General features: G+C 39.7%; 1 protein-coding gene across 1 annotated transcript in view; it reads right to left on the bottom strand.

Moving 5' to 3' along the window:
* Positions 1-20,543: 20,543 nt before the first annotated feature.
* Positions 20,544-23,395, bottom strand: part of LOC124802952 (lymphoid-specific helicase-like) — a 149,930-nt gene continuing 147,078 nt past the window's right edge. Inside the window, 1 exon segment of the mRNA XM_047264041.1 lies at positions 20,544-20,900. Within this exon segment, the coding sequence (XP_047119997.1) occupies positions 20,827-20,900 (74 nt within the window). The 3' untranslated portion in view covers positions 20,544-20,826.

The following is a 23,395-nucleotide window of genomic DNA, read 5'->3' as shown; positions in this document are numbered from 1 at the left end:
TGATCATTTATCATATTTCAATTACCAAACAAAATACATTCGTACTGGAATACGCTGTAGCTATAAAAGTTTTTCTTTGCTACTAATGGAAGGAGGAAACGAATAATACTGTCTATAATCAACTGCGAATATAAATTAACAGAAGTCTTCCCAGTCACGCTGCAACGCTTCGCGTGGACCGACATAAATAATGCCGCAAAACGTAATTCTGGCTGCACATAGGGCAAAACTGTCACGACATCTAAACAACGTATGCAGCACCGTGGTCACCAGCAGCCCAAAATGGCATTACAAGCTACACTTCTAAACTTTCGTAATAATGGAGCTTGCATTTTCTCTTACTCTTTCATAGTAACAGATTCAAGATTTTGTCGTAGCAAAGAACACAAAAATGTAACTCCCTGATGCACAAACATGAAAGAAGTCTTTTCGCACTTTTAACGTTAAAGGGACGACGCCGAATGTGGCGAAGAAGACCATTGCTGTTCATATTATACGGAAATTACTTGGCAGACAGCATTAGACGCAATCTTACACTTCTCACGTATGACACGATTAACTGTGTGTAAAACTGTCCGTTACAAGCTGACGTAACATTTAGTTCGTTGTCGACAAAACATTCGACCGGTGCAAAAACTTGTAACTGAATCTTAGTATAAACAAAGGTAAAGTAGTTGTACATTTCTGGAAACATAAAAGTGTAGCAGCCTGTGAGTACATGGCTAATGGAATCGCAACTATTTGGGTGTCTTACAAATATGTGAGAGTAACAATGAAATGGAATGATCATATACGCTGAGCTTTAGGTAAAGCAATGGGATGCTAAGATTCATTTGGAAGATACAGGGAACCCAGTGTCTATAAAAAGAGGTTCCATGAAAAATACTTATATTGGCCCATTCTTGAATATTGGTAAGGTGTATGGGATATACATCAGATTGGGCTAACTGAGATCATCAAGTGTAAACAAAGGAAGATGATGTGAACTATCTCAAACTTTTGGAATGAATCTTTCACTCTGCAGCAAAGTGTACAACATTGTCATGATACATCAGGTAGATTAAGACAGTGTGCCACACAGGGATTCAAATCTGGAATTGAAGCCTTTCTCTGGCTATGCTTTTACTGCCTGAGCTTTCCAGGCAGAGCTCACAAGCCATACTTACTATCAGGTATGACAATATCTTCTTTCAAACTTCAAGGATGCTCTCCTGCTTACCATGCTGGACTTGCACAGCTGGATATACCAGAGACGTGGCAGTACTGAAGCTGTGAGAAGAAGTAATGTCTACAGTCAATCCCAATGACATGAAGAATGTTATTTAATATGTATACCTTCAGCACTAAGTATCAAGTGCAATTATATTTTAAAGTGACATATCAATTCAGGGGCACCAACTTATAAAAAATATTGGGGGGGAGGGGGGGGGGGGGGGAATCATATGGGGGTATTGCCCCGGGAAATTTTCTAAATTTTAGATGAAAAATATTGAGTTTTAAAGTATTTTTAAGCATTTTAGAGTCATATGATCAACATTAGAACCCCAAAAACTGGACTCTCGATAACTCGACACTCCGGGAAAGTCGACAAGCCTGGCACATTTTTTGGCTTTGAAAAAAGAAACAAAACATAATCACGCACAGTATTTTCGTAAAAAGCTAATTTAATTTACAGTAATAATCGTGCTTATAGACTATTACAGAGCAGTGAATATATACTCTGAAAAGACTGAAATTGTATTTAAATAAATCCTACTGTCATTAAAACGGTAACACATAAAATATTGCTGTCATGCAGTAATAGCACTTTGACTAATAAGGGAAATAGCTAACTTAAGCTTACTTCGAATAAGGGTTCATTAAATAAAAACAATATATCAAAGTTAATGCTTTAATACAGTATGCCCAATACTTTCAGTCAAAAAGTATGTAAATAGCAGGTTTTAATTGCATCTTACACCCTAAAAATATTTAAATATTTGAAAAGAACTAATATGGTACTATAGTAATACAGGACTAAACTAGTATTAATATTCCGAGACTTAAAATTTAAGATTATGTATGTATTTAATTCTCTATTTTATTAAGATTTTTAATATTGCTCTAAATACCATTGTTAGGGCTAGAGTGTCTTTAGAAAGGTGCATATGTTGGCCATCTGACTGAATTACTGAATATGAAGTCGTTGATGACTGGTCGGGTATCCAATTCATCCAAAACATCTCGGTGGGCATGAAGAACAGCCAAGTTGTTCAATCGCTTCTGTCCCACTGTTGATCAGAGATATTACTTCGGATGTCTAAGGGCACTAAATGACCGTTCTGCTGTTGATGTTGTGATTGGAGCTACTTGGAGAAGCTTAATGCACTTCACTACGTCACATAACATTTCTCCAACTGCAGGCTCTTGTGTAATGTACTTTCTTACATCACACGTTTCTTAAGACCAGTTGTTTTTTATCAGTAATATCAGCTAACATATTCAAGTGTAAGCACAGTCTCTCAATGTCTAGGTCATTTTTGAAAACTCGGTTGATTTTTCCAAATTTGTTTCACCTCTGTTTACTAAAAGCAAGCACTCTTGTTCAACTGCAATGAACTGTGTGAGTCTGGTTGAAGCAAAATGCTGAGTAATGCAAGATTGCACCGTGTCACAAACTTCAATGTAAATAGCTTTGTAGTACTCCTTTGGGGTACAGTGAGCTGGCTTCGTTGTTTTCATACTTCTTTGGTATACTTCGTTTCCGAGGAAGTGAAGGACCATCAGCCTGTGAAGGACCATCAACCTGTGAAGGTTTTTCTTTTGAACACAATTCCCAAAAGTGTTCAGAACTATGACACCTTCCATTCAATATACAAATCAAGCTCTCATATATTTTTTCCAGATCAGCAATACTTAGATGAGGGCACTGAAGTTTTTCATTGACATCCTCTACCAGGTTAATTGTATGGCAATAAAGATGTAAAAAGTAATAAGTCTCGAATTGTAACAATGACTCAAGGTAGCCTGCACATTTGTAACCTGCCTCCGTTTTGTCCTCAGCAGAAAATGTTTCAAAAAAACTCTAGTTCTTCAAAGTTTTTCAATATTCTCAAGATACTAGAAGCTCACATAGTCCATTGAGTCAGGCAAAGGGGTCGTAGAACAGCTTGGTCATTGGCGCTCTCACAGCGTATGCTTCTGAAGAGTCCCATCCTTTTGTTGAATTCCCTTACGGTGTTTATTAAGTCCTTGGCTAAAGCCGTATCATCCCTCATAGACATAAGATGGCTGTCTACAACTGCTAAATCTAAACTGTGAGCACTGCAGTGCACATAACATGCTTTTGGTTGTACGAGGTGCATTCAAGTTCTAAGGCCTCCGATTTTTTTTCTCCGGACTGGAAAGAGATAGAAACATGCGCATTGTTTTAAAATGAGGCCGCATTCATGGTCAATACGTCCCAGAGATGGCAGCACTGTACGGCAGATGGAATTTTACTGCCAGCGGCGAGAACGAGAACTGTTTTAAATACTTAAAATGGCGATGTTTTCCTTACTTGAACAGCGTGCAATCATTCGTTTTCTGAATTTGCGTGGTGTGAAACCAATTGAAATTCATCGACAGTAGAAGGAGACATGTGGTGATGGAGTTATGGATGTGTCGAAAGTGCGTTCGTGGGTGCGACAGTTTAATGAAGGCAGAACATCATGTGACAACAAACCGAAACAACCTCGGGCTCGCACAAGCCGGTCTGACGACATGATCGAGAATCGCTGAATGACTGTTGAACAGATCGCCTCCAGAGTTGGCATTTCTGTGGGTTCTGTGCACACAATCCTGCATGACGACCTGAAAATGCGAAAAGTGTCATCCAGGTGGGTGCCACAAATGCTGACGGACGACCACATGGCTGCCCGTGTGGCATGTTGCCAAGCAATGTTGACGCGCAACGACAGCATGAATGGGACTTTCTTTTTGTCGGTTGTGACAATGGATGAGACGTGGATGCCATTTTTCAATCCAGAAACAAAGCGCCAGTCAGCTCAATGGAAGCACACAGATTTACCGCCACCAAAAAAATTTTGGGTAACCGCCAGTGCTGAAAAAATGATGGTGTCCATGTTCTGGGACAGCGAGGGCGTAATCCTTACCCATTGCGTTCCAAAGGGCACTACGGTAACAGGTGCATCCTACGAAAATGTTTTGAAGAACAAATTCCTTCCTGCACTGCAAAAAAAACGTCTGGGAAGGGCTGCGCGTGTGCTGTTTCACCAAGACAAAGCACCCGCACATCGAGCTAACGTTACACAACAGTTTCTTCGTGATAACAACTTTGAAGTGATACCTTACGCTCCCTACTCACCTGACCTGGCTCCTAGTGACTTTTGGCTTTTTCCAATAATGAAAGACACTCTCAGTGGCCGCACATTCACCAGCCGTGCTGCTATTGCCTCAGCGATTTTCCAGTGATCAAAACAGACTCCTAAAGAAGCCTTCGCTGCTGCCATGGAATCATGGCGTCAGCGTTGTGAAAAATGTGTACGTCTGCAGGGCGATTTTGTCCAGAAGTAATGCCAGTTTCATCGATTTCGGGTGAGTAGTTAATTAGAAAAAAAATTGGAGGCCTTAGAACTCGAATGCACCTCATATATCCAAAACAAAATTTTTTTGTCCTTTGAACTTATCTCTCGTATTCGAGGCACCATCATAGCACTGTCCTCTTAAGTTATCCATTGACAAATCACGACAAGCAAAAAGTTTTAAAATACTAAACAGAGTTTGTGATTCAGTGTTGGGGTCTCGTATAAGCCAATAAAGTCTTCGTTGATGATTAAGGAGTCATCGACAGTAAGAATAAAAAACGAGATTTGTTCGTGAATCGAAGAATCACTTGTTTCATCAACCATAATTGAAAAATGTTCAGTCTTCTTCATTGAAGCCAATACCTTTCTCAACTCAGACTTTCCTAGTAGATCAATGATCTCATTTTGAAAATTGTGGGACATCCACTTTCCTTGTCGGCATAGAAATTGCACGGTACTAAAAATTGTCTCAAGAGCTAAATGGCCTTTCTTCATATCACTATCTAACTGTTCATTCAGTTGGGACACCACACTTTGGTTAGTGATGGAATTTAGTTTCAGAACACCTTCTTTATGCATAAACATATTTTCATGAAGACTGCATTTTTCCAAAGCCTTTTTCCAGTTAGAAAACCCTAAGAAAGTAAATGCATCTTCTTTTTTTTAAGAAAATTGTAACAGATTTTTAGCATCTGCCTCTTTGCAGGTTTTGCAAAAAACTTTTTCGGTAGATGCTTCATATTCTAGCCATGTATATTTGATCAACCAAGACTTCTGAAGTGATCTTCACTTACCGGATTGTCCAGGTTTCGGCTGCGAATGGTTCTCACCTGAAGACGAGGAAGCAATTGATGACACAATAATAGCTGGAGGTTGACCTGCAGTATCATCAACTTCCAAGCGTGCCTTTTTGGTAACAAATTTAGCCATTGCAAACTTAATCCACAATACACTAAGAGACTAAAGTAAACAAATAAAATATAGTCATATAAAATAGTCCACTAGACACTAAAGTCAGAACACTGAAAACGTCTGCAGCATGCACTGAACGAAACTATCCACACTGAGTGACTGCGACAGCAGCGTGGGCTTTGTATAGCTGCAGCATCGTAACGTCTCAAAGCGTCAAGGCGACGCGAGGCGGAGGGTTCCAGGCACTTCTGTTCCAGGCCTTTTGATGTCGCCACGGCCGCAGCACTGGCCCGCCAGCACCAGACTTTACCCGAAGGTTCATGCACCTGGGCAAATTCTAAGTGTGCCCGCAGCACTGTAACACTCATGATTCACACCACTCGTTTTCGGTTAACCTGCTTACTACCGTAATAATTATTTGTTTTAACTCATTAATGAATGTATTTTAAAAGATGACTATCGTCAAACAAGGAAAATAAAAAATTCCAACATAATTTTGTGATTTTACAAAGCATAACATAACTAATAATTTTCTTAAACTCCCCCCCCCCCCCCCTCCCCCCAAATGAATTTTTGAGGGGGCTCGGACTCCCTCAGGCTCCATGGAGTTGGTGCCTGTGTATCAATTAGAAATACAATGTTCAACTAAAAAGCAAACTGCAGGTCTACTTGTTAATTCACAGAGCTCATGGTGCTTCCATTTAACAAGTCAAGCATTCTCACACCATCATCAAAGCACAAGCACTTGTTTCATAAGATTTATGGTTGCATTAACTTACACTAAAGGAACACCTGCAGCTATTCAAGGAGCACAGTACCAAGTGCCAATTTTTATGTTGTGAGCACTCTATTCGTGCAATACAGTGCAATATACATTTCCAGTATGTTTCTACAAGAGTTGAAGGTTGTTAGTGAGGAACTGCATGTTTACAAAATAGAACTGAAGGTCATTTCTTGGCTGTTCCCTACAGAATACTTTAAATGCAGTTAATTGTGAGAGAGAGGTGGAGTTCACTGCAACAAGTCGAAAAGCAATACTGTTCCGTGTGAGTACTGCTAATACTCTTTGCAGTGTTCTGGTAGTTGTAATTCACCATATTGAATTAAAAAGCAAGTTTCTGTATTTTGGGTTCCATAGGGGAGAAAAAAATTAAATGGTATGTTTATCCTCCACCTTGGCTGTATTTATCAACAAAAATCTACATTCATTTGACCAAGAGCTACCAATTTTGGCTGCAAGTCACAAGTCGTTTTCAGGTTGGCAGAAAAACATACATCAAGAAACACACTGATGGGCATTCTTTCATGGTCCGTAAGCACTGCCTGATTTTTCATAATTCCCACCAAAATTTGTAGGTCCGCAATCACAGTGGCCAAGACAGCATTATTGTGGCCAAGATAGACACGAATCCCACGCCTACTACAGTAGTACATTGGGTTGTTTGGGGGAAGAGACCAAACAGTAAGGTCATCAGTCTCATCGGATTAGAGAAGGACAGGGAAGGAAGTCGGCCGTGCTCTTTCAAAGGAACCATCCCAGCATTTACCTGGACCGATTTAGGGAAATCACGGAAAACCTACATCAGGATGGCCGGACGCGGGATTGAAACGTCGTCCTCCCGAATGCGAGTCCAGTGTGCACTCACAATGAGTTCAATTCAGGCAGAAGACTTATGTTCCCTCAGCAAGGTGCAAATGCAGCCACCAGAGCTCTGAGATGCATGATTACCTGCTACTTCCAGCAACCAGGTCCTGCAGTGAATCAACTGTGGATCCTGGTGTGAGGCTATAACCAAAGTTGAAATTTCTTTTCTGGGCAATGCAAAACGTACCCGTGGCTGAGGGAAAAGATTAATCACACATGTGGTACATAGTTTTACAGTACCACAAATGTAAGCAACTGAGCCCACTCCATATGTACTGCTAAGTGGTGAAATCATGGAAATTTACGCAGGGTGTCGCTACTGTGAATTTGAAACCCTGCTACGTATCATAGCAGCCCACAGTTTCCAAGAGGAGGAGAACATAATGAAACTTTTTGGGTAGACTTACAACTGAATCATGTATGACAACTAGAAATTTTCCACACCACGTTTCAATAAGCAACTTTACAACAGCAACGAGTGGCTGTCAAGATCCCATAATATTAAAAATCTGAATAAATGCAATTTTGTTTATTTCCTCGGTCTTCTCAGTGAATGTGATAAAAAGTTGAAACATCATTTAATACATTCTTCTGTGTTAACAGGAATGTCAAATGTGACAGAGTCATTTGACTGCTTCTGTTTAAGACACACTCGTGAACTAAATAAGAGAAAACTAAATAAAAAATTTTGGCTTGGTTATTCTGGATGGAGCAACTAATATGCGAAATTACTCCCAGGTAATTTCAGTACCTTGCTATGTCACTGCTGTTGCATAAGTCCATGAAAGGTTTCTAAAAATCCGTGAACATACTTAAGAGTTACAGTGCACCTGCAGCTGGCTGGCCATTTGAATGGACTGCAATCAGTATTGATAAACACACTTTCTACTGCAACATTTGTTAACCGTTTCACTCATCAACTGAATTCAGTGATATCATAAGCCGTCTCGAAGGTCAAAGAATGGACATTTTCCCCCCTCACTTCAAATGATCTTGCTACTTTTTCTTTAACCAAGTCAACAAAAAGAACATGGTGTCTAAGTGATGGAGTAAAGGAACTACTATCTAAAGTATCCAATATACAGTGGACTTCTGCACCCCATTTTTAAGAAGATATTAAATCCAGACAAGTGGGACAAAACCCTATCTGTGCTCATAGATTTCAAATCACAATTCAAGATGTCATTTTAAATTTCATTCTACGTGCTTTCACAGACATTTTCCCCTGCACTAATGCCTTATTGGATATATTTCAAACCAGAGCTTACAATATTGGCTAGTTTGCAACAAAATTAATGAATATGAAGAAACCGAAGGTGATGGATTTGAAAGAATATGGTAAAGTCACTTCACTTCTTGGCCAAAATATGGAAGAACCAATAACCAAACTTCCCAGGTGTAATACTGCAGTCAATTTGGAAACTAGCTTCAGAAGAATTTACTGTAAAATATTGCACACAGTCATGTGACAGTGACAAGATAGATTGAGTAATGTGGACACACTATTTCTTGGAACTTTTAAATGTGTGTAATTTCGTTCAGTGTGAGAAGTGCTACTCTGAACCTGTATTACACAACTAAAATACTGTAAGTGATCAGAATGCGTTTTTTAACAATGTAAGGAAAAGATAGACTGCTACTTGTTGTAAGGATGACACATTAAGTTGCAGACAGGCACAATTAAAAAGACACTTACATACAGCTTTCAGCCACAGCATTCATCAGCAAAAGAGAAAAACACACCATTCACACACACATGAAATTACACATCATGCACACGACTGCCAATTCCAGCATCTCTGGCTGGAAACTACTTTGGTGAAGTCGTGTGCTCCAGATTGTAAAACTCACTCAATCTATCTTTTCCTTCTGTTGTTGACGTTCCAACCTGGAGTATCGATTGTGCAACACCTGTTGGTTGCATATACAGGGTGATTCAAAAAGAATACCACAACTTTAAAAATGTGTATTTAATGAAAGAAACATAATATAACCTTCTGTTATACATAATTACAAAGAGTATTTAAAAAGGTTTTTTTCACTCAAAAACAAGTTCAGAGATGTTCAATATGGCCCCCTCCAGACACTCGAGCAATATCAAACCGATACTCCTACTCGTTCCACACTCTGTAGCATATCAGGCGTAACAGTTTGGATAGCTGCTGTTATTTCTCGTTTCAAATCATCAATGGTGGCTGGAAGAGGTGGCCGAAACACCATATCCTTAACATACCCCCATAAGAAAAAATCGCAGGGGGTAAGATCAGGGCTTCTTGGAGGCCAGTGATGAAGTGCTCTGTCACGGGCTGCCTGGCGGCCGATCCATCGCCTCAGGTAGTTGACGTTCAGGTAGTTACAGACAGATAAGTGCCAATGTGGTGGCGCTCCATCCTGCTGAAATATGAATTGTTGTGCTTCTTGTTCGAGCTGAGGGAACAGCCAATTCTCTAACATCTCCAGATACTGTAGTCCATTTTCATCACTCGTTCTCGGCCGTCCAGAACTTTTCCCTTTGCACAAACACCCATTCTCTGTAAACTGTTTATACCAACGTTTAATACACCACCTATCAGGAGGTTTAACACCATACTTCGTTCGAAATGCACGCTGAACAACTGTTGTCGATTCACTTCTGCCGTACTCAATAACGCAAAAAGCTTTCTGTTGAGCGGTCGCCATCTTAGCATCAACTGACGCTGACGCCTAGTCAGCAGCGCCTCAAGCGAACAAATGTACCACTAAATGAAACTTTATAGCTCCCTTAATTCGCCGACAGATAGTGCTTAGCTCTGCCTTTTGTCGTTGCAGAGTTTTAAATTCCTAAAGTTGTGGTATTCTTTTTGAATCACCCTGTATTTTCATAGAAATGCATCATAAAAATGCTAGTGATTTGTTGAAATTTATTGACAACTGGGCTCCAGACTGTACAATGTGAAATTATAAAACTCTTTGAACTTATTTCGATTATTCCTGTATCCTGTGCCTCAGCTGATAGAAGCTTTTTTGTCATAAAAAGATAAAAGAAAGCTACACATTTCAAACCCTTAAAAACAGCTTACAAACTTAGCTCTAATATTAACTGAAAAGGATCCCTTGCAGCAGTTGAGGTCCGAGTTTTATGACTCATGATCAATAAATTCGCCAAAAATGTGATTTCAAATTTAAAAATAAAATTTATTGTTACTGCATAACTTAATGAAACATTCAGTACATGCCACTGGCTCCTACCATCTGAAAAAACCGGACATGACTTATGACCTGAAGATGTGCAAAGTCCTTTATCTCTGCATTCATCGAAACACTTCCCAGTACATTTACTTCCTAATATTATTTATTGATAGTAATAAAAAGTCACTTTCACATGACCTGATTTCTGCACAATCAAGCTACAACAAACAAAAAATATTCTTGTAACACATCCTTCACTCCTTTAATCATCTTGGTTTCAATCTCTGGTAACCCATAGTCCCAACGCCCTTCATCTACTCTGTTTCCCCTTCCTCCCAATTCACATACCCTATAGCATGTATGACTGCCCACTGGCGCCAACAACCATGCTTCACATGACTAGCCCATGTATCTGCCACACCTCTCATACCCATTCCTAGCCAGCGAACTGGCTGCCTCCCTCTGAGCCTTTAGCCACCCATCCCCAATCCCTCTCCCTGCCTCACACTTCTCTCTCCTTCTCCCACAGAATCAACTAACAGTAAGGATCAAGTGATTAACACCCAGATCATTGGTCATCACTTAGGTCTGAACTACCTTGTCACTGTTCTAAGGTTGGCCATTATGATAGAGCATTCAGCAAGCCAATTGAGACTTATGTGCTTATGATGGTAATGTTCGGATAATGTCTGTTACAATCAACTGGAGGGAAGTGTGGTCAATCAACATATCCTTGGTTTTCTGCAACTTAACACATTATGTGCAGTCATGGTAACACATGGACTCCTAGTTCAGAGGCTGTTTAACTTGTTTTAGTCAAGAGATTTAAAATTAAGCAGTGTCTTTTAAACCGATTTTGTTATAAGGTGTATGCAGGACAAACCTTCAATATACAGTCATACGGCAAAAGCAGAGTGCTGGTTTAGGATAATGCACTGGATTGATTTCTTCTGCCTTACCATTAAGGTGGCTATGGCAGATGTGACGGAAGTACTAAAGACTAATCAATACTTGCATAATTTATCTTCTTAAATTTTCTGCATGTAATATTTATTATTGCATTGAGTCAATTTTCATTAGGTCTGATTTATTTTTGCATTTAACCATATCAAACGCAGCTCTGACACCCTCAAACAACATTGTGTGTGGATACATAGGTTTCAGCTTATCTATGTTACACTTGCTATGCAAAACATCCCAGTGCACATTTCAATTTCACATGGCTAAGTCAGCAGCACTGTTTTATCTTGAATTTTGTTACCTTGTGCTGCTGGGCAGCACACCTTGCTGTCAGTGAACTGTTGCTGCAATGCAAGTGCCACCTGGGAATGGTTACACAGTGCTGGACCTGGATCAACCAGAGCAGTCAGTGTGAGGTCATGAACAAGTACTGACTCAAAACCATGGTTACTGTCGCCTGTGGTTGGCTAGTTTGTCCAAAGGATATGTGCAGTAGTGGACTTGAAACAGTGTGCATCTGAATTCTTACAAGAATAGTTTTCAGTTACTAATTTGAGTTACCTGTTTAACTTGTTTTAGTCAAGAGATTTTAAATTAAGCAGTGTCTTTTAAACTGATTTTGTTATTAGGTGTATGCAGCACTTGTACAGAGTACCTTGTGTAATGAGGTTACGATTTTATTAAGTTTACTACAGAATTTACAAAGATGTTGACATGAGTGTCCTGCTTTGGCCAGCCACACAGTAAGGAAGTGAAGGTCACTTAAGTGAATTAGTTCAAGGTCACGTAATTTGTTGTAGTGCCAAATACTAATATTGTTCTCTTTTCAGATGAGTTGGATCTATAACTTGTATCCCATGGCTAATCTGAAACTAATGGGATATGCTGTGGTCACAATGGCCTAGATCCAAACAATTCTCATATGCACTGAATGGCCTAGATCCAAACAATTCTCATATGCACTGAATGGCCTAGAGGAACTTGGCTGTAGCGTCTTGTCAGCTGTCCTACCACTCACCTAATGGAAAGAATGTATGGCTGTCTAATTTAAGTTAAGTATAATATCGCTGTTTTACCTTTTTATCTGTTGTAATAAGTTAATTATCAAACGTGTGAAAGGTGTCACTATACATTCATTTCACCCAAGATTTGCTCCAAATTATCCTACAATACAAAAGTTGTAGAAGAAAAGAAAGATCTGGGGAGTACTGCAGAGAGATCTATATAAATGCTAAGTACTGATCTCATTATCGTATTTGACAATGGGTACTGGCATCCTGAAAGATACTGCTTACTTAAGTAAATACTAGTCCCATTACAAAATTCTCTGTAGGGGTATGGAACCACAAGGAAATGTTGAGGAGTTAATTTAAAAATTACGTCAAAATATGGACAAACCAATTACCACAAAGTTTCTTGGAGAAAAAAAGAGTTAAGTCTGACTGTCGCCAATATTCACATTGTGTTTAATGAGATGTTAGACAATAGAGAGTTGTTCTGAGAAACTAATTCCACTACTAAGTAGTCAGGTTAGAAGGTTACAAGCTCGTGTGGACGATTATGGTGGCAAGCTAAATGACTTAGCAGGCTAGGCTAGCAGTGACCTGTGAGTTGCCATTATGCGTATTAGAAGTCTGTCAGTGGATGAATGAGTTTTCTTCATTAAGATCATAGGTGATGCATTACATTTCTTTGTAAAGATTCATATGTTAGCAGTTAACAAAAAAGATGTGAGGTACCTGGTGGTTATAATTGACAGTATTCCAAGAGCAGTAGTGCAGATTGTATATGACACAGGTGGTTATAATTAAACTGGCAGTATTCCAAGAGCAGTAGTGCAGATTGTATATGACACAGGATGCTGAAACATTGGTAAATATGTTCACTAATTGGTGTGCTCGCAGAGTATGCTGAAAACAATTAAGTAGCACTGTAGGCAGTCAGAATGTGAAAGATTTCCTCTTTGCTGTTGATATGCTATTTGTCACTTGCAAAACATATTTACTTCTTTTGTGAAATGACTGTTCGTGTAAAGAGTTTACAAGGTTGAGTCATTCACACGAAATGCCATGGCTACTGGGGGGAGGGGGGGGGGGGGAATCGCTGTACAGCTGGTGAAGTAGTTTTACAAGAATGGCAGCAATAGGAGCACCGCATTGTGGGAGTATCACTGACAGAAGCAACTACAAAGAGGCCTCATATCAATAAATGGGTCAAAGAGTATGATAAAGAAATTTGGAAAACAAAGCAGGTGAATTAGGTGGTGCAGCAGGGAGAATGAGGCTGCCCATTCTCGTGCCAGTTGTTGAAATTGCTGTAGCTACAACTGACCATGCAGCACATGCCTCAAATTCTGCAGCCAGTGCTCAATTTGTGTCATGAGTACTCACTCTTCCCAGGTCAACAGTTTGAAAGATTTTGCGGCACACCCTACACTGGTATTCCTACAAGATTCAGAATGTGTACCAAATGAAGCCTCAAGAAAGGGTACAGCAACATGATTTTGCTCTGCAAAACTGACTTGTTGACAAACTGCCAGTTTGCTTCTGTCTGAGATTCTCTCAAACTACAAGTAACTTTGGCCAAAGAACCAGAGACACAACCCAACAGGTAGCTGTCACTTTGCCCTTCATTTTTTGGCACGTGTAGAAATGGATGACATGGCCGGGGAACATGGTTTGGACAGGCGAGGCACATTTTACTCTGCATGGCGCTGTGAATGCACAGAAGTGTTACATATGGAGTTCTACCAGCGTCAGCTGCAGGTTCTACTTTGCCATATATTTTGCAGGAACATTAACTGCACTCAGCTTGCGTGACTGTGTTGTTTGGTTTCACATGCTCGTTCGTACACTGTAAATTTTTCTTCAAGGGACGACACCTAGTAGGCCTGTTAGATGTATTGACATCTGTATGTTATAAGGATCTCCTTGTGTAACACGATTCCAGCTTTGGACAAATGCATCTGTGTCCACACCACTATTTTCATGCCAAGATGGGATGACCCCACAGTTCTCTTGTCATGTGAAAGATTGGCTTTAAGAAACCTTCAGTCATAACAGTGTCATCTCTAGGCAATTTCCAGATCCCCTAACCAAAACCCATGTGACTTCTGATTGCGAATATGTCTGAGAGACCTTGTCTATCACGGATATATTGTACCTCTTCCTGATCTGATGGATAAAATACAACATATCACTCCGATTACACTGGGTATGCTACAAGCAACCGACGACCATGCCAAGATGCAGCACGTTGCCGGGTTGGGAGACCATATTGAACAGGTTTAACTTGTGACCATATCCTAATAAAAATACCAGAATCACCATTGTGTGTGTGTGTGTGTGTGTGTGTGTGTGTGTGTGTGTGTGTGTGTGTGTACAATCCAACTGCTTACAGTGTAATACTTTCACCTGGTGACAAAAAGTGGATCTATTTTTTTTCGCCAGCATATTCCGTGAAAGCACCCATTCATGAACACACCTATGATGTTTCAGTCTCTTGCAATGTAAACAGCCCACACTGCAGCACTCTGAACACTGCCAGTTTAATTATAACCACCCAATATATACTTTGTCTTGACATATTCAATCCAACATGTTTACACGCTGTTCGGCTCTGAGCACTATGGGACTTAACTGCTGTGGTTATCAGTCCCCTAGAACTTAGAACTACCTAAACCTAATTAACCTAAGGACATCACACACATCCATGCCCGAGGCAGGATTCGAACCTGCGACCATAGCGGTCGCGCGGTTCCAGACTGTAGAGCCTAGAACCGCTCGGCCACTCCGGCCGGCTACACGCTGTTTTTTAAGTGCCCTAAACTAGTACTTAATATTGGCACCTCTTCCATCCTTAAGTATGATGTACCAATAATTTCAAAAGGGACATTACAATAAGGCCATTCTGAAATTTCATCAGACTTACCTACTTGTTTCACACAAGAAGTTGACATGATCTCCTTGTGCAAGGGACTTCAGGACCACAAACATATAGTGACTCACTCACTATTCTTTGGCCTTACATGCCATGGAAACAGTGAATACAGGCAACAGAAACTTTGTAGAAACACATTTACAGTTCCTTCTCAAAGTTTAATAATTGGTAGTGAGAGAGTGACAGAATTTTTAGCCTGTAACAACCTTCTTATACGTACACAAATTTGAACAGTTACAACAATTATTTGAAGAAAGAAAAAATTCTACTTTCAAACCAAGGATAAAATACCATACATTCGCTTAAAAAGATTTTCTAGTAAAGTGTTCCGTTTAAATGTTCATCAGCCTGGAAACAACTATTTGTACTTTGTTGTGCAACAAATTTTTATGAGATTCAAAAATGGAGCCACATCCCAATCTACACAAATGAATGAACTTATTAAATGACTTTTTACCTAAAGTTATCAAGAAGAAAAAGGAAGGAAGATTAGACTTTAATGTCTAATTGATAACAGCATCAATCGAGACTGAGCATAAGCTTGGTTGTGGATGGATGGAAAGGAAATCAGCCAGGTTCCTTTCAAAGGAAACACCCCACCACTTGCCTCAAAGATTTGCCTTAAAGGGATATAGGCAAACCATCGGGAACCTAATTTTCATGACACGACAGGAATATGAACTGTTATCCTCCAGAATGAAGTTAGATTTAATTTTATAGTGTAATTGCCTGAGATCTCTAAAGAATGAAGCATAACTAGGTTCTAAAGGGATAGGAAAGGAAATTAGATGCAGCTTCAAGGAAACCAAACAGAAACTGACCTTTAATAACGTGAGGGAATCATGGATAATCTGAATACTGAAACATCCTGGTAGATTAAAACTGTGTGCTGGACTGGGACTCAAATCTCTAATCTTGCCTTTCATGGACAGCTACCAAGGCACAACAGAACACCCACTCTCAAGAGTTTAATTCTGCTAGGACCTCCCTCCTCTCAAATTTTGAGTCTCTGCTTGGTACGCCATCATATGTACAGAATTTGTTGCATAGAAGAGACATCTCCATTTCATAAAGACATTAAAAAAAACTGAGGATTGATACACTACAGTGTATGCAAACATAAGAGGAAGAAAATGTTGTAGCAGCAACAATTATTACTTTTTAATAAATTTCTATCTGTTTCATCAGGCTCTGAGACGGAGAAGTTTCTAACTATTGAAACATACTGAAATAAAAAGTTTTCAGTCTGGGTTTTAAGCTTTCTTTGTAGCTGTTTACATCTTTTAAATGAAATTTACAAACACACAAAAAAAATTTGTGGAGTGGATATTGTAAAATTAGATCCTCGAATTACGAAACTTTAGCAAGAATACTGGAATGAGAGTCTTGCCTTTTGAAGCACATAGTTGTGATCAACACAAACACCCCATACATTGCACTTGAGATATAGAAGAGCAGCAGAGACTCCTCTTGCTTAATGGTGCCATGCCAAGAATGTTGAGAAGACTGTCACACTCCAAAACATAATCCACAGACTGATAGAGGAAACTTAAAATCAACTCTTGTAACTGCACAAAAGTTATGCATTAAACCCACTGCTGTTCCACAGGAAAATTTTGGCAAATGCCTTTTCAGAAAATGTTAGAAGGCCTCTGGTCCAACACTAATCAAATTTTGTGTTTAAAACACATTCACCCACAAAGACCCTGCAACCATATGACAGTATTGCAAACAGCAATTCCAAGTATTGAAAAACAATTAAAACTAAAGTCAAATATGCCCCAGCCACTTGGCTGAATGCTTGTTAAATACCACATTGAGTACACTGCAGAACTGGTCCTTTTCCTAACTCATTTACAAAGAATCTCTTGCATAACTAACAGCCTCGTTGAATGGGAACACACACACACACACACACACACACACACACACACACACACACACAAGAGGGGCTAAAGAATGGATGCCTAGAACTATAGAGCTGCATTCCTTGAAAACAATCTTTTACGCTTTTCAAGGAACTTAAAAAGGTTCAATTGCATAAAAATTAAAAAGGTAGTAAAGTATATTGCAAGCACATATTTCATAGAATATCAGTGCGTTACTTCAGTAACTGTGTTGTCTTTTTTCCATGAAGGATTGACATGTCAAGTGGGGATAAAACCTCAATTTGAAACACTTCGTTTTCTGTAAATTTGATATTTCATGAATACATTGATATTTTTTATTTTTCTACTAAAAATTCTGGATTTTAGTTTGTTTAAACTTTATCTAGTGATTTTTTCCTCTTTTGCTTTCTATTTCATAAATAGATTTGAAAGTTTTGATGTTTATAGCTACAGCAGAAATATATTTATTATATTCAGTGTTTTATTTTGTAGAGCTTTGGCAGACATCCAAAACTGATTGCAAGGTGTGTGTGTGTGTGTGTGTGTGTGTGTGTGCGCGTGCATGTTCGTGATAGAGGAGAGAGGGGAGAGGAGAGAGGAGAGAGGAGAGAGGAGAGAGGAGAGAGGAGAGAGAGAGAGAGAGAGAGAGAGAGAGAATTTTTTAAGAAAAATATGTGACATTTAGCAGTTGGCAACTGGTGGCGGTGATTACTAAGATAGCAGAACTAACCAGGGAACTGTGTTTGATGAATGTCATCATGATGACGTGTGTACAAGATACATGGTGGCATATTGAAATATAATTCTGTAGGACATGATAGAATTGGAACGTGCAGTTAAATTTTAGCTACACTATTAGCTCCCAAACTACCCATCTCCTTTGAAATCTACGCATGCTGGGATACACAAATCTCTAATGTCCCCATATGAGTCATAGCTATTTAATTTTTTATAACAATTTCCCAACAAATTATGTTTGTTCATATACCTTCCACAAGATACTACACATCTGCGATGGTTTGAACTAGTTCATATATTATCTGGAAGAGGCAATAACATAGCTCTTTTCTAGTTCTGTGAAGTATCCTTGCATTTGAACTAAAATCTACTGTATTTACTCGAATCTAAGCCGCACTTTTTTTCCGGATTTTGTAATCCAAAAAACCGTCTGTGGCTTAGAATCGAGTGCAAAGTAAGCAGAAGTTCTGAAAAATGTTGGCAGGTGCCGCCACAACTAACTTCTGCCATCGAATATATGTAGCGCTACACAGGCATGCTTTGCAGGCACAAAGCCAAATACTGGCGCCAAAACCTCTGAGTCAGTAAATAAATTTTAAAAAAAGGTGGAAGACGAGCTATTTTCTCCGCCCTGAGTTTCGACCACTGCATTTTCATACATTATCCAACGAAGTAAATACAAATTCCGTATTGTTCATCTTCGAATGTAGCAGCATATCAATGTACTATGAAAATCCGACTGGCAAGACTGTTTGGGATGTTTGACAATATGGCCAACTCTACGTTCTGAATTTTTTCCTACCTGTGAGAAGAGATGGTTGCTAATAGGAACTTTTATGAATTGTGAATCACATGTAGTATTCTCTTCACCGTAAGAATAATACGAATATAAACATTTTGCCATGTATTCTTTCGTGTTTGCTGCTATCTCATTTAAATCCTGTCTGCCTAATAAACTACGAAACTAGTATGAGACAACAGCAAACGCGGAAGAATATACATATCATATGTTTATATTCGTATTATTCTTATGTCTAATAGTGATACAGTCAGAAATGAAGCACAGCAATTGACTTGACTTTTAAATCTAAAATGGCTCTAATTTCTGTGCAGAATGTAATGTACAAAAGAGGCGTCTGCAAAAATTTTCAAACGGCAGAAATTTTTAGCTAAACTCTCGTTCAGAACATCGTCTATCATACGCAGTCTATTATTTGGTTCTTGTTGATCATTATCAAAGAAAGCAGCGGTGTAAGTAACAACAAATAGCAGTCTCTTGCCATTGTTTCGCTAATGAGACAATACCTCTCTTTTTTTTTTATCGTAAGAAGCAGTAGCGTGCACAAAAGCAAGCCATGCCGCGAGCGGCGATAGGTCGTAAACACACATTATCAGAATGCGACGAACAATGCATGACACAGTACAATGATGCATTTTCAGCTTAGAGCGACGTAAAAACCTATAACAAAGAGAACGGCACTTATCAGATCAAAGCAAAATAAGCAATCGATTCAAACCAGACGAAGCACGTGAAAAAAGAAGGGTACCCATATAAATACGGACGGAGCGCCTGACGCATAGCAATGGCTACCTGGTAAAGCTTAACCGCTAAGCTTACGACTCGAACCAAACTACTGTAGCTGTATCATCATTCATTCGACCTAAATTGTGTCTCATATTACAGTGGCCCAACTTTGTTTCGATTTGGAGGTGCGGCCTAAAACTTTTCTCTCCGTTGAATTTCGAGTCTCAAATTTCAGGTGCAACTTAGTTCGGGAAATTTTTTTTTCCTTGATTTCGAGTCTCATTTTTCAGGTGCAGCTTAGATTCGTGTGCGGCTTAGATTCGAGTAAATACAGTAAATCCAACATGACACTGTTCACTGACGTGACCTTGAGTTAATGGCAAAGAATAATGCTACATAAAGTATAGTTATTGCTAGATTGGCAGTGTTGGGACACAAAGGATTAACAGCACAAACTGTAATGATTTTACTGGTTCAGAACTAGGAAGCCCAGAGTCCAAGAAAGTTAGTTGCATATGTCCACAAACATTCCATAGCTAAGGCCAACACCATGCCAGTATCAGTTTATGCCAATTACACAATTGCTTTTACCCATTAAGTGTAAACGGTGGGAAATCTAAAATCAAGATAATGAAAAGTGGGTGTGAATTAACATAATGAAATAGCAAATTTGAATGGACCAATTAAAAAGGGCGTAGACAGCACGAAACAGGGTTATACTGTAGAAACATACCAAGGAACTGTTGTACGCCTGTTAAAAGAAACTGCACGCAAGACACTTTAGTCTATTCTAAGTACTGCTTCAGTGTTTAGGGACCTACCAACAGCAGATGTACGACATATTCAGAATTGCATGGCCAGAATCTTAGTAGGTCAACAGATCCCTCATGAAAGATGAACAAAGACGCTTAGCGAACTTAAAATGGGACACGTTAGAAGATTGTTCGATAATCAATATAATTTGTATTTGGATTGTGCAACAATTCTAATATCCTAATAACATTTTGTGTATGGAAAAATGAGAATAAAATAAGGCATTAGAGATGGAGCGCAAATGGACATGTACAAGGTGATATTTTTTCTTTACAGGAATGAAATAGAAAAAGGAGTGGCTAATTATTGTGAGAAGTAGTTCCACCATGCACTGAAGAATAACTTGCAGAGAGTATATGTAGATGTAGCTGAATAAACAGATTCCAATCTAAATAAAACAAAAATTCACAATGCTTTATTGTAAAAAAAAACTGTATAAATTACAACATCGAGTATTATCACACAAACATTACAATATCACAATTGTGAACAAAAACTACACAAAGGCAATGACATTGAAATCTTGTAAATATTTAATGTTCTAACATTTAACAACAAGAAAAATACTGATTTGATGTAGTCCATTTCTGAACCAAGGAAGAAAACCAGCTTCCAATTTCTTTGCGAGAAGCCATGTGCAGACTAGTATTTGCTTTACTCCCAGGACTGTAATCATTTGTTGTTCTCCATTTGTGAGAGGAGGTCACTCCTGTCCAGCAGAACTAACAGCTCCTCCTCTGTCAAAACTGGAAGAAAATGTGCAGAAAATTAACGCCATATAGGAATAACAAGTCTTCCTGTCATTTCAGGTTGCCTGATTTTAATTATTTAATATACATTTTCAGTACACAGTATGCATATTAGGCACATATTAGAAAGTGAATATAATGAGAGAAAACTGCAAGCATTAAATAAACATTACAGCAGATCCTCTATACTACATGTGCTCCACCTGTCTACTGCAGTCTATCAGTTGATTGTCATGGCTTAATGAATTGATCTTTAAAAATCTTTGTCTGAAATCTGTTAAAATGAGCTATTTTTGTAAAATATCAGTTTGTTGACTAAGTGGTTCACACAGTATTTATGGCCAGTAAATCTGACAACAACCTCTCAGCCTCTCATCTCCATCTGCATTTCACCACCTTTAATGTGATCAAAGCAGCTCAACAATACACACAGCAGTGACACTAAAGCTCAGCGACAATGCAGTCAATACTGGCAGACAGTATGCTGTACAGTTAGCAACAAACATCTCCTAACCATTGCAGCACGAAGTCTCCCAACTGCTGCCAAGTGCTACTGATCAATTAGGGAGCCCATGTGACATATTACAGTTCTCCATTACTAATGTGTTTGAGAGAAACGAGTGCAGCTAAACGCAAAAACATACTGTTTCCATGGTGAGTGGGACAAACAGGTTTTTGTTACAAAGCACAAAGATAGGTGTACATAGACGTTTGACATGTAATGCTACATTACCCATTCTCAAAAAGGAAATATTGTACAATATTTTAGAACAGTTCACTAAGACATCGAATCAGAAGCAGCTGTTGGTTGTGAGCTGTGGGGGAAGCAACTTAGTAACCATGAAAGTAAATTACAATCGCAGCAGTTAGCTTTTGTAAAGCCTGCGCAAAACAAGCTTTCATCGAACACGGTATCATTTTGTTTGTCAGAAGTACTGATGAAACATGCAAAACTGCCGTCTGTGTCACGTCTACTGTGCAGCGAGCTATGTTAATTTAAGTATTAACTGTATTTTTCTTACTTGTCACTTTTTCTTCCGTGTGTTTTTGCTTTTAGGAAGCTTTAATTGTCGAAAGCTAGTAATAGTATACCATAGATTTCGTGTTTGTTTTGAATACAGTCAGAGAGAGTCCCTTTAGTCAGCCGTAGTGCCAGTAGTGCTGGTGTTTGTTTTGAATACAGTCCAGAGACAGGTAGCACTATTTTCTACAAGAAGTGTCTAGTAACCACAGTTTAGTCAACTATCAGCCGCCTTTAGTGAATTAGCAGTCTAGTTAAAAGATGATTAACTCTCTACAGTAAATTTATTTCTTAGGATGGATAGGATGCGTGACTGCTGTGTATGGACGCAGGAGGAGCTGGCCACTGTTCGCGAACAGCTGAACGTGTTGATGGCCGCGGTCAGTGGTCTTCAGGCTGCTGCCTCGGTTTGTAGCGGCAGTGGGGAGACTGGTGTGTCGCATCGTACACCCCAGGTGTTACATGCTTCACCCACTGTCCCTGCTGTCGAGACATGTGGCCGCTCCTTCAGCAAGGTCCGAACAGGCACGGGGAGGGGGTATTAGTGATTGGGAGCTCCAATGTTAGGCAGGTGATGGGGCCCCTTAGGGAAATAGCAGAAAGGTCGGGGAAGAAGGCCAGTGTTCACTCTGTCTGCTTGCCAGTGGGTCTCATCCGAGATATGGAGGAGGCCCTGCCGGCGGTGATAGAGAGTACTGGGTGCACCCGACTGCAAATTATTGCTCATGTCAGCACCAATGACTCCTGCCGTCTGGGTTCAGGTGTCATCCTCAGTTCATACAGGCGGTTGGTGGAGTTGGTGAAGGCGGAAAGCCTTGCTCGCGGGGCGGAACCTGAGCTAACTCTGGTTTGGAGCTGAGTGGCAGGCTTAAACCAGAGGCTCAGATGATTCTGCGGAGATCTGGGGTGCAAATTTCTTGACCTCCGCTATCGGGTGGAGAATGTAGGGTCCCCCTGAATAGGTGAGGCGTGCACTACACGCAGGAAGCGGCTACAAGGGTAGCGGAGTATGTGTGGAGTGCACGTGTGGGTCTTTTAGGTTAGAGAATCCCCCGCCCCAGGCCCAACAAGATGCCTCCTGAGATACAGCAAGGTAGGAGTATGCAAAAGGCAACAGGGAATAACAATATTAATCTGCTAAATAGTAAACTGCAGGAACGTCTATAGAAAGGTCCCAGAACTGCTCTCTTTAATAAACAGTCACAATGCCCACGTAGTACTAGAGACAGAAAGTTGGCTGAAACCAGATGAAAACAGTAATGAAATCCTAAACTCAGATTGGAATGTATACCGCAGAGACAGGCTGGACAGTGAAGGGGAAGGCGTGTTTATAGCGATAAGAAGTGCAATAGTATCGAAGGAAATTGACGGATATCCGAAATGTGAAATAATTTGGTTGAAAGTCACGGTTAAAGCAGGCTCAGACATGGTAATTGGATGTCTCTATAGGCCAGAAGAAGGGATCGGTTGG

Source organism: Schistocerca piceifrons, chromosome 6 (assembly GCF_021461385.2).
Source record: "Schistocerca piceifrons isolate TAMUIC-IGC-003096 chromosome 6, iqSchPice1.1, whole genome shotgun sequence".
In the NCBI taxonomy this organism is placed as follows: domain Eukaryota; kingdom Metazoa; phylum Arthropoda; class Insecta; order Orthoptera; family Acrididae; genus Schistocerca; species Schistocerca piceifrons.
This window is presented reverse-complemented; position numbering and strand designations above follow the sequence as displayed.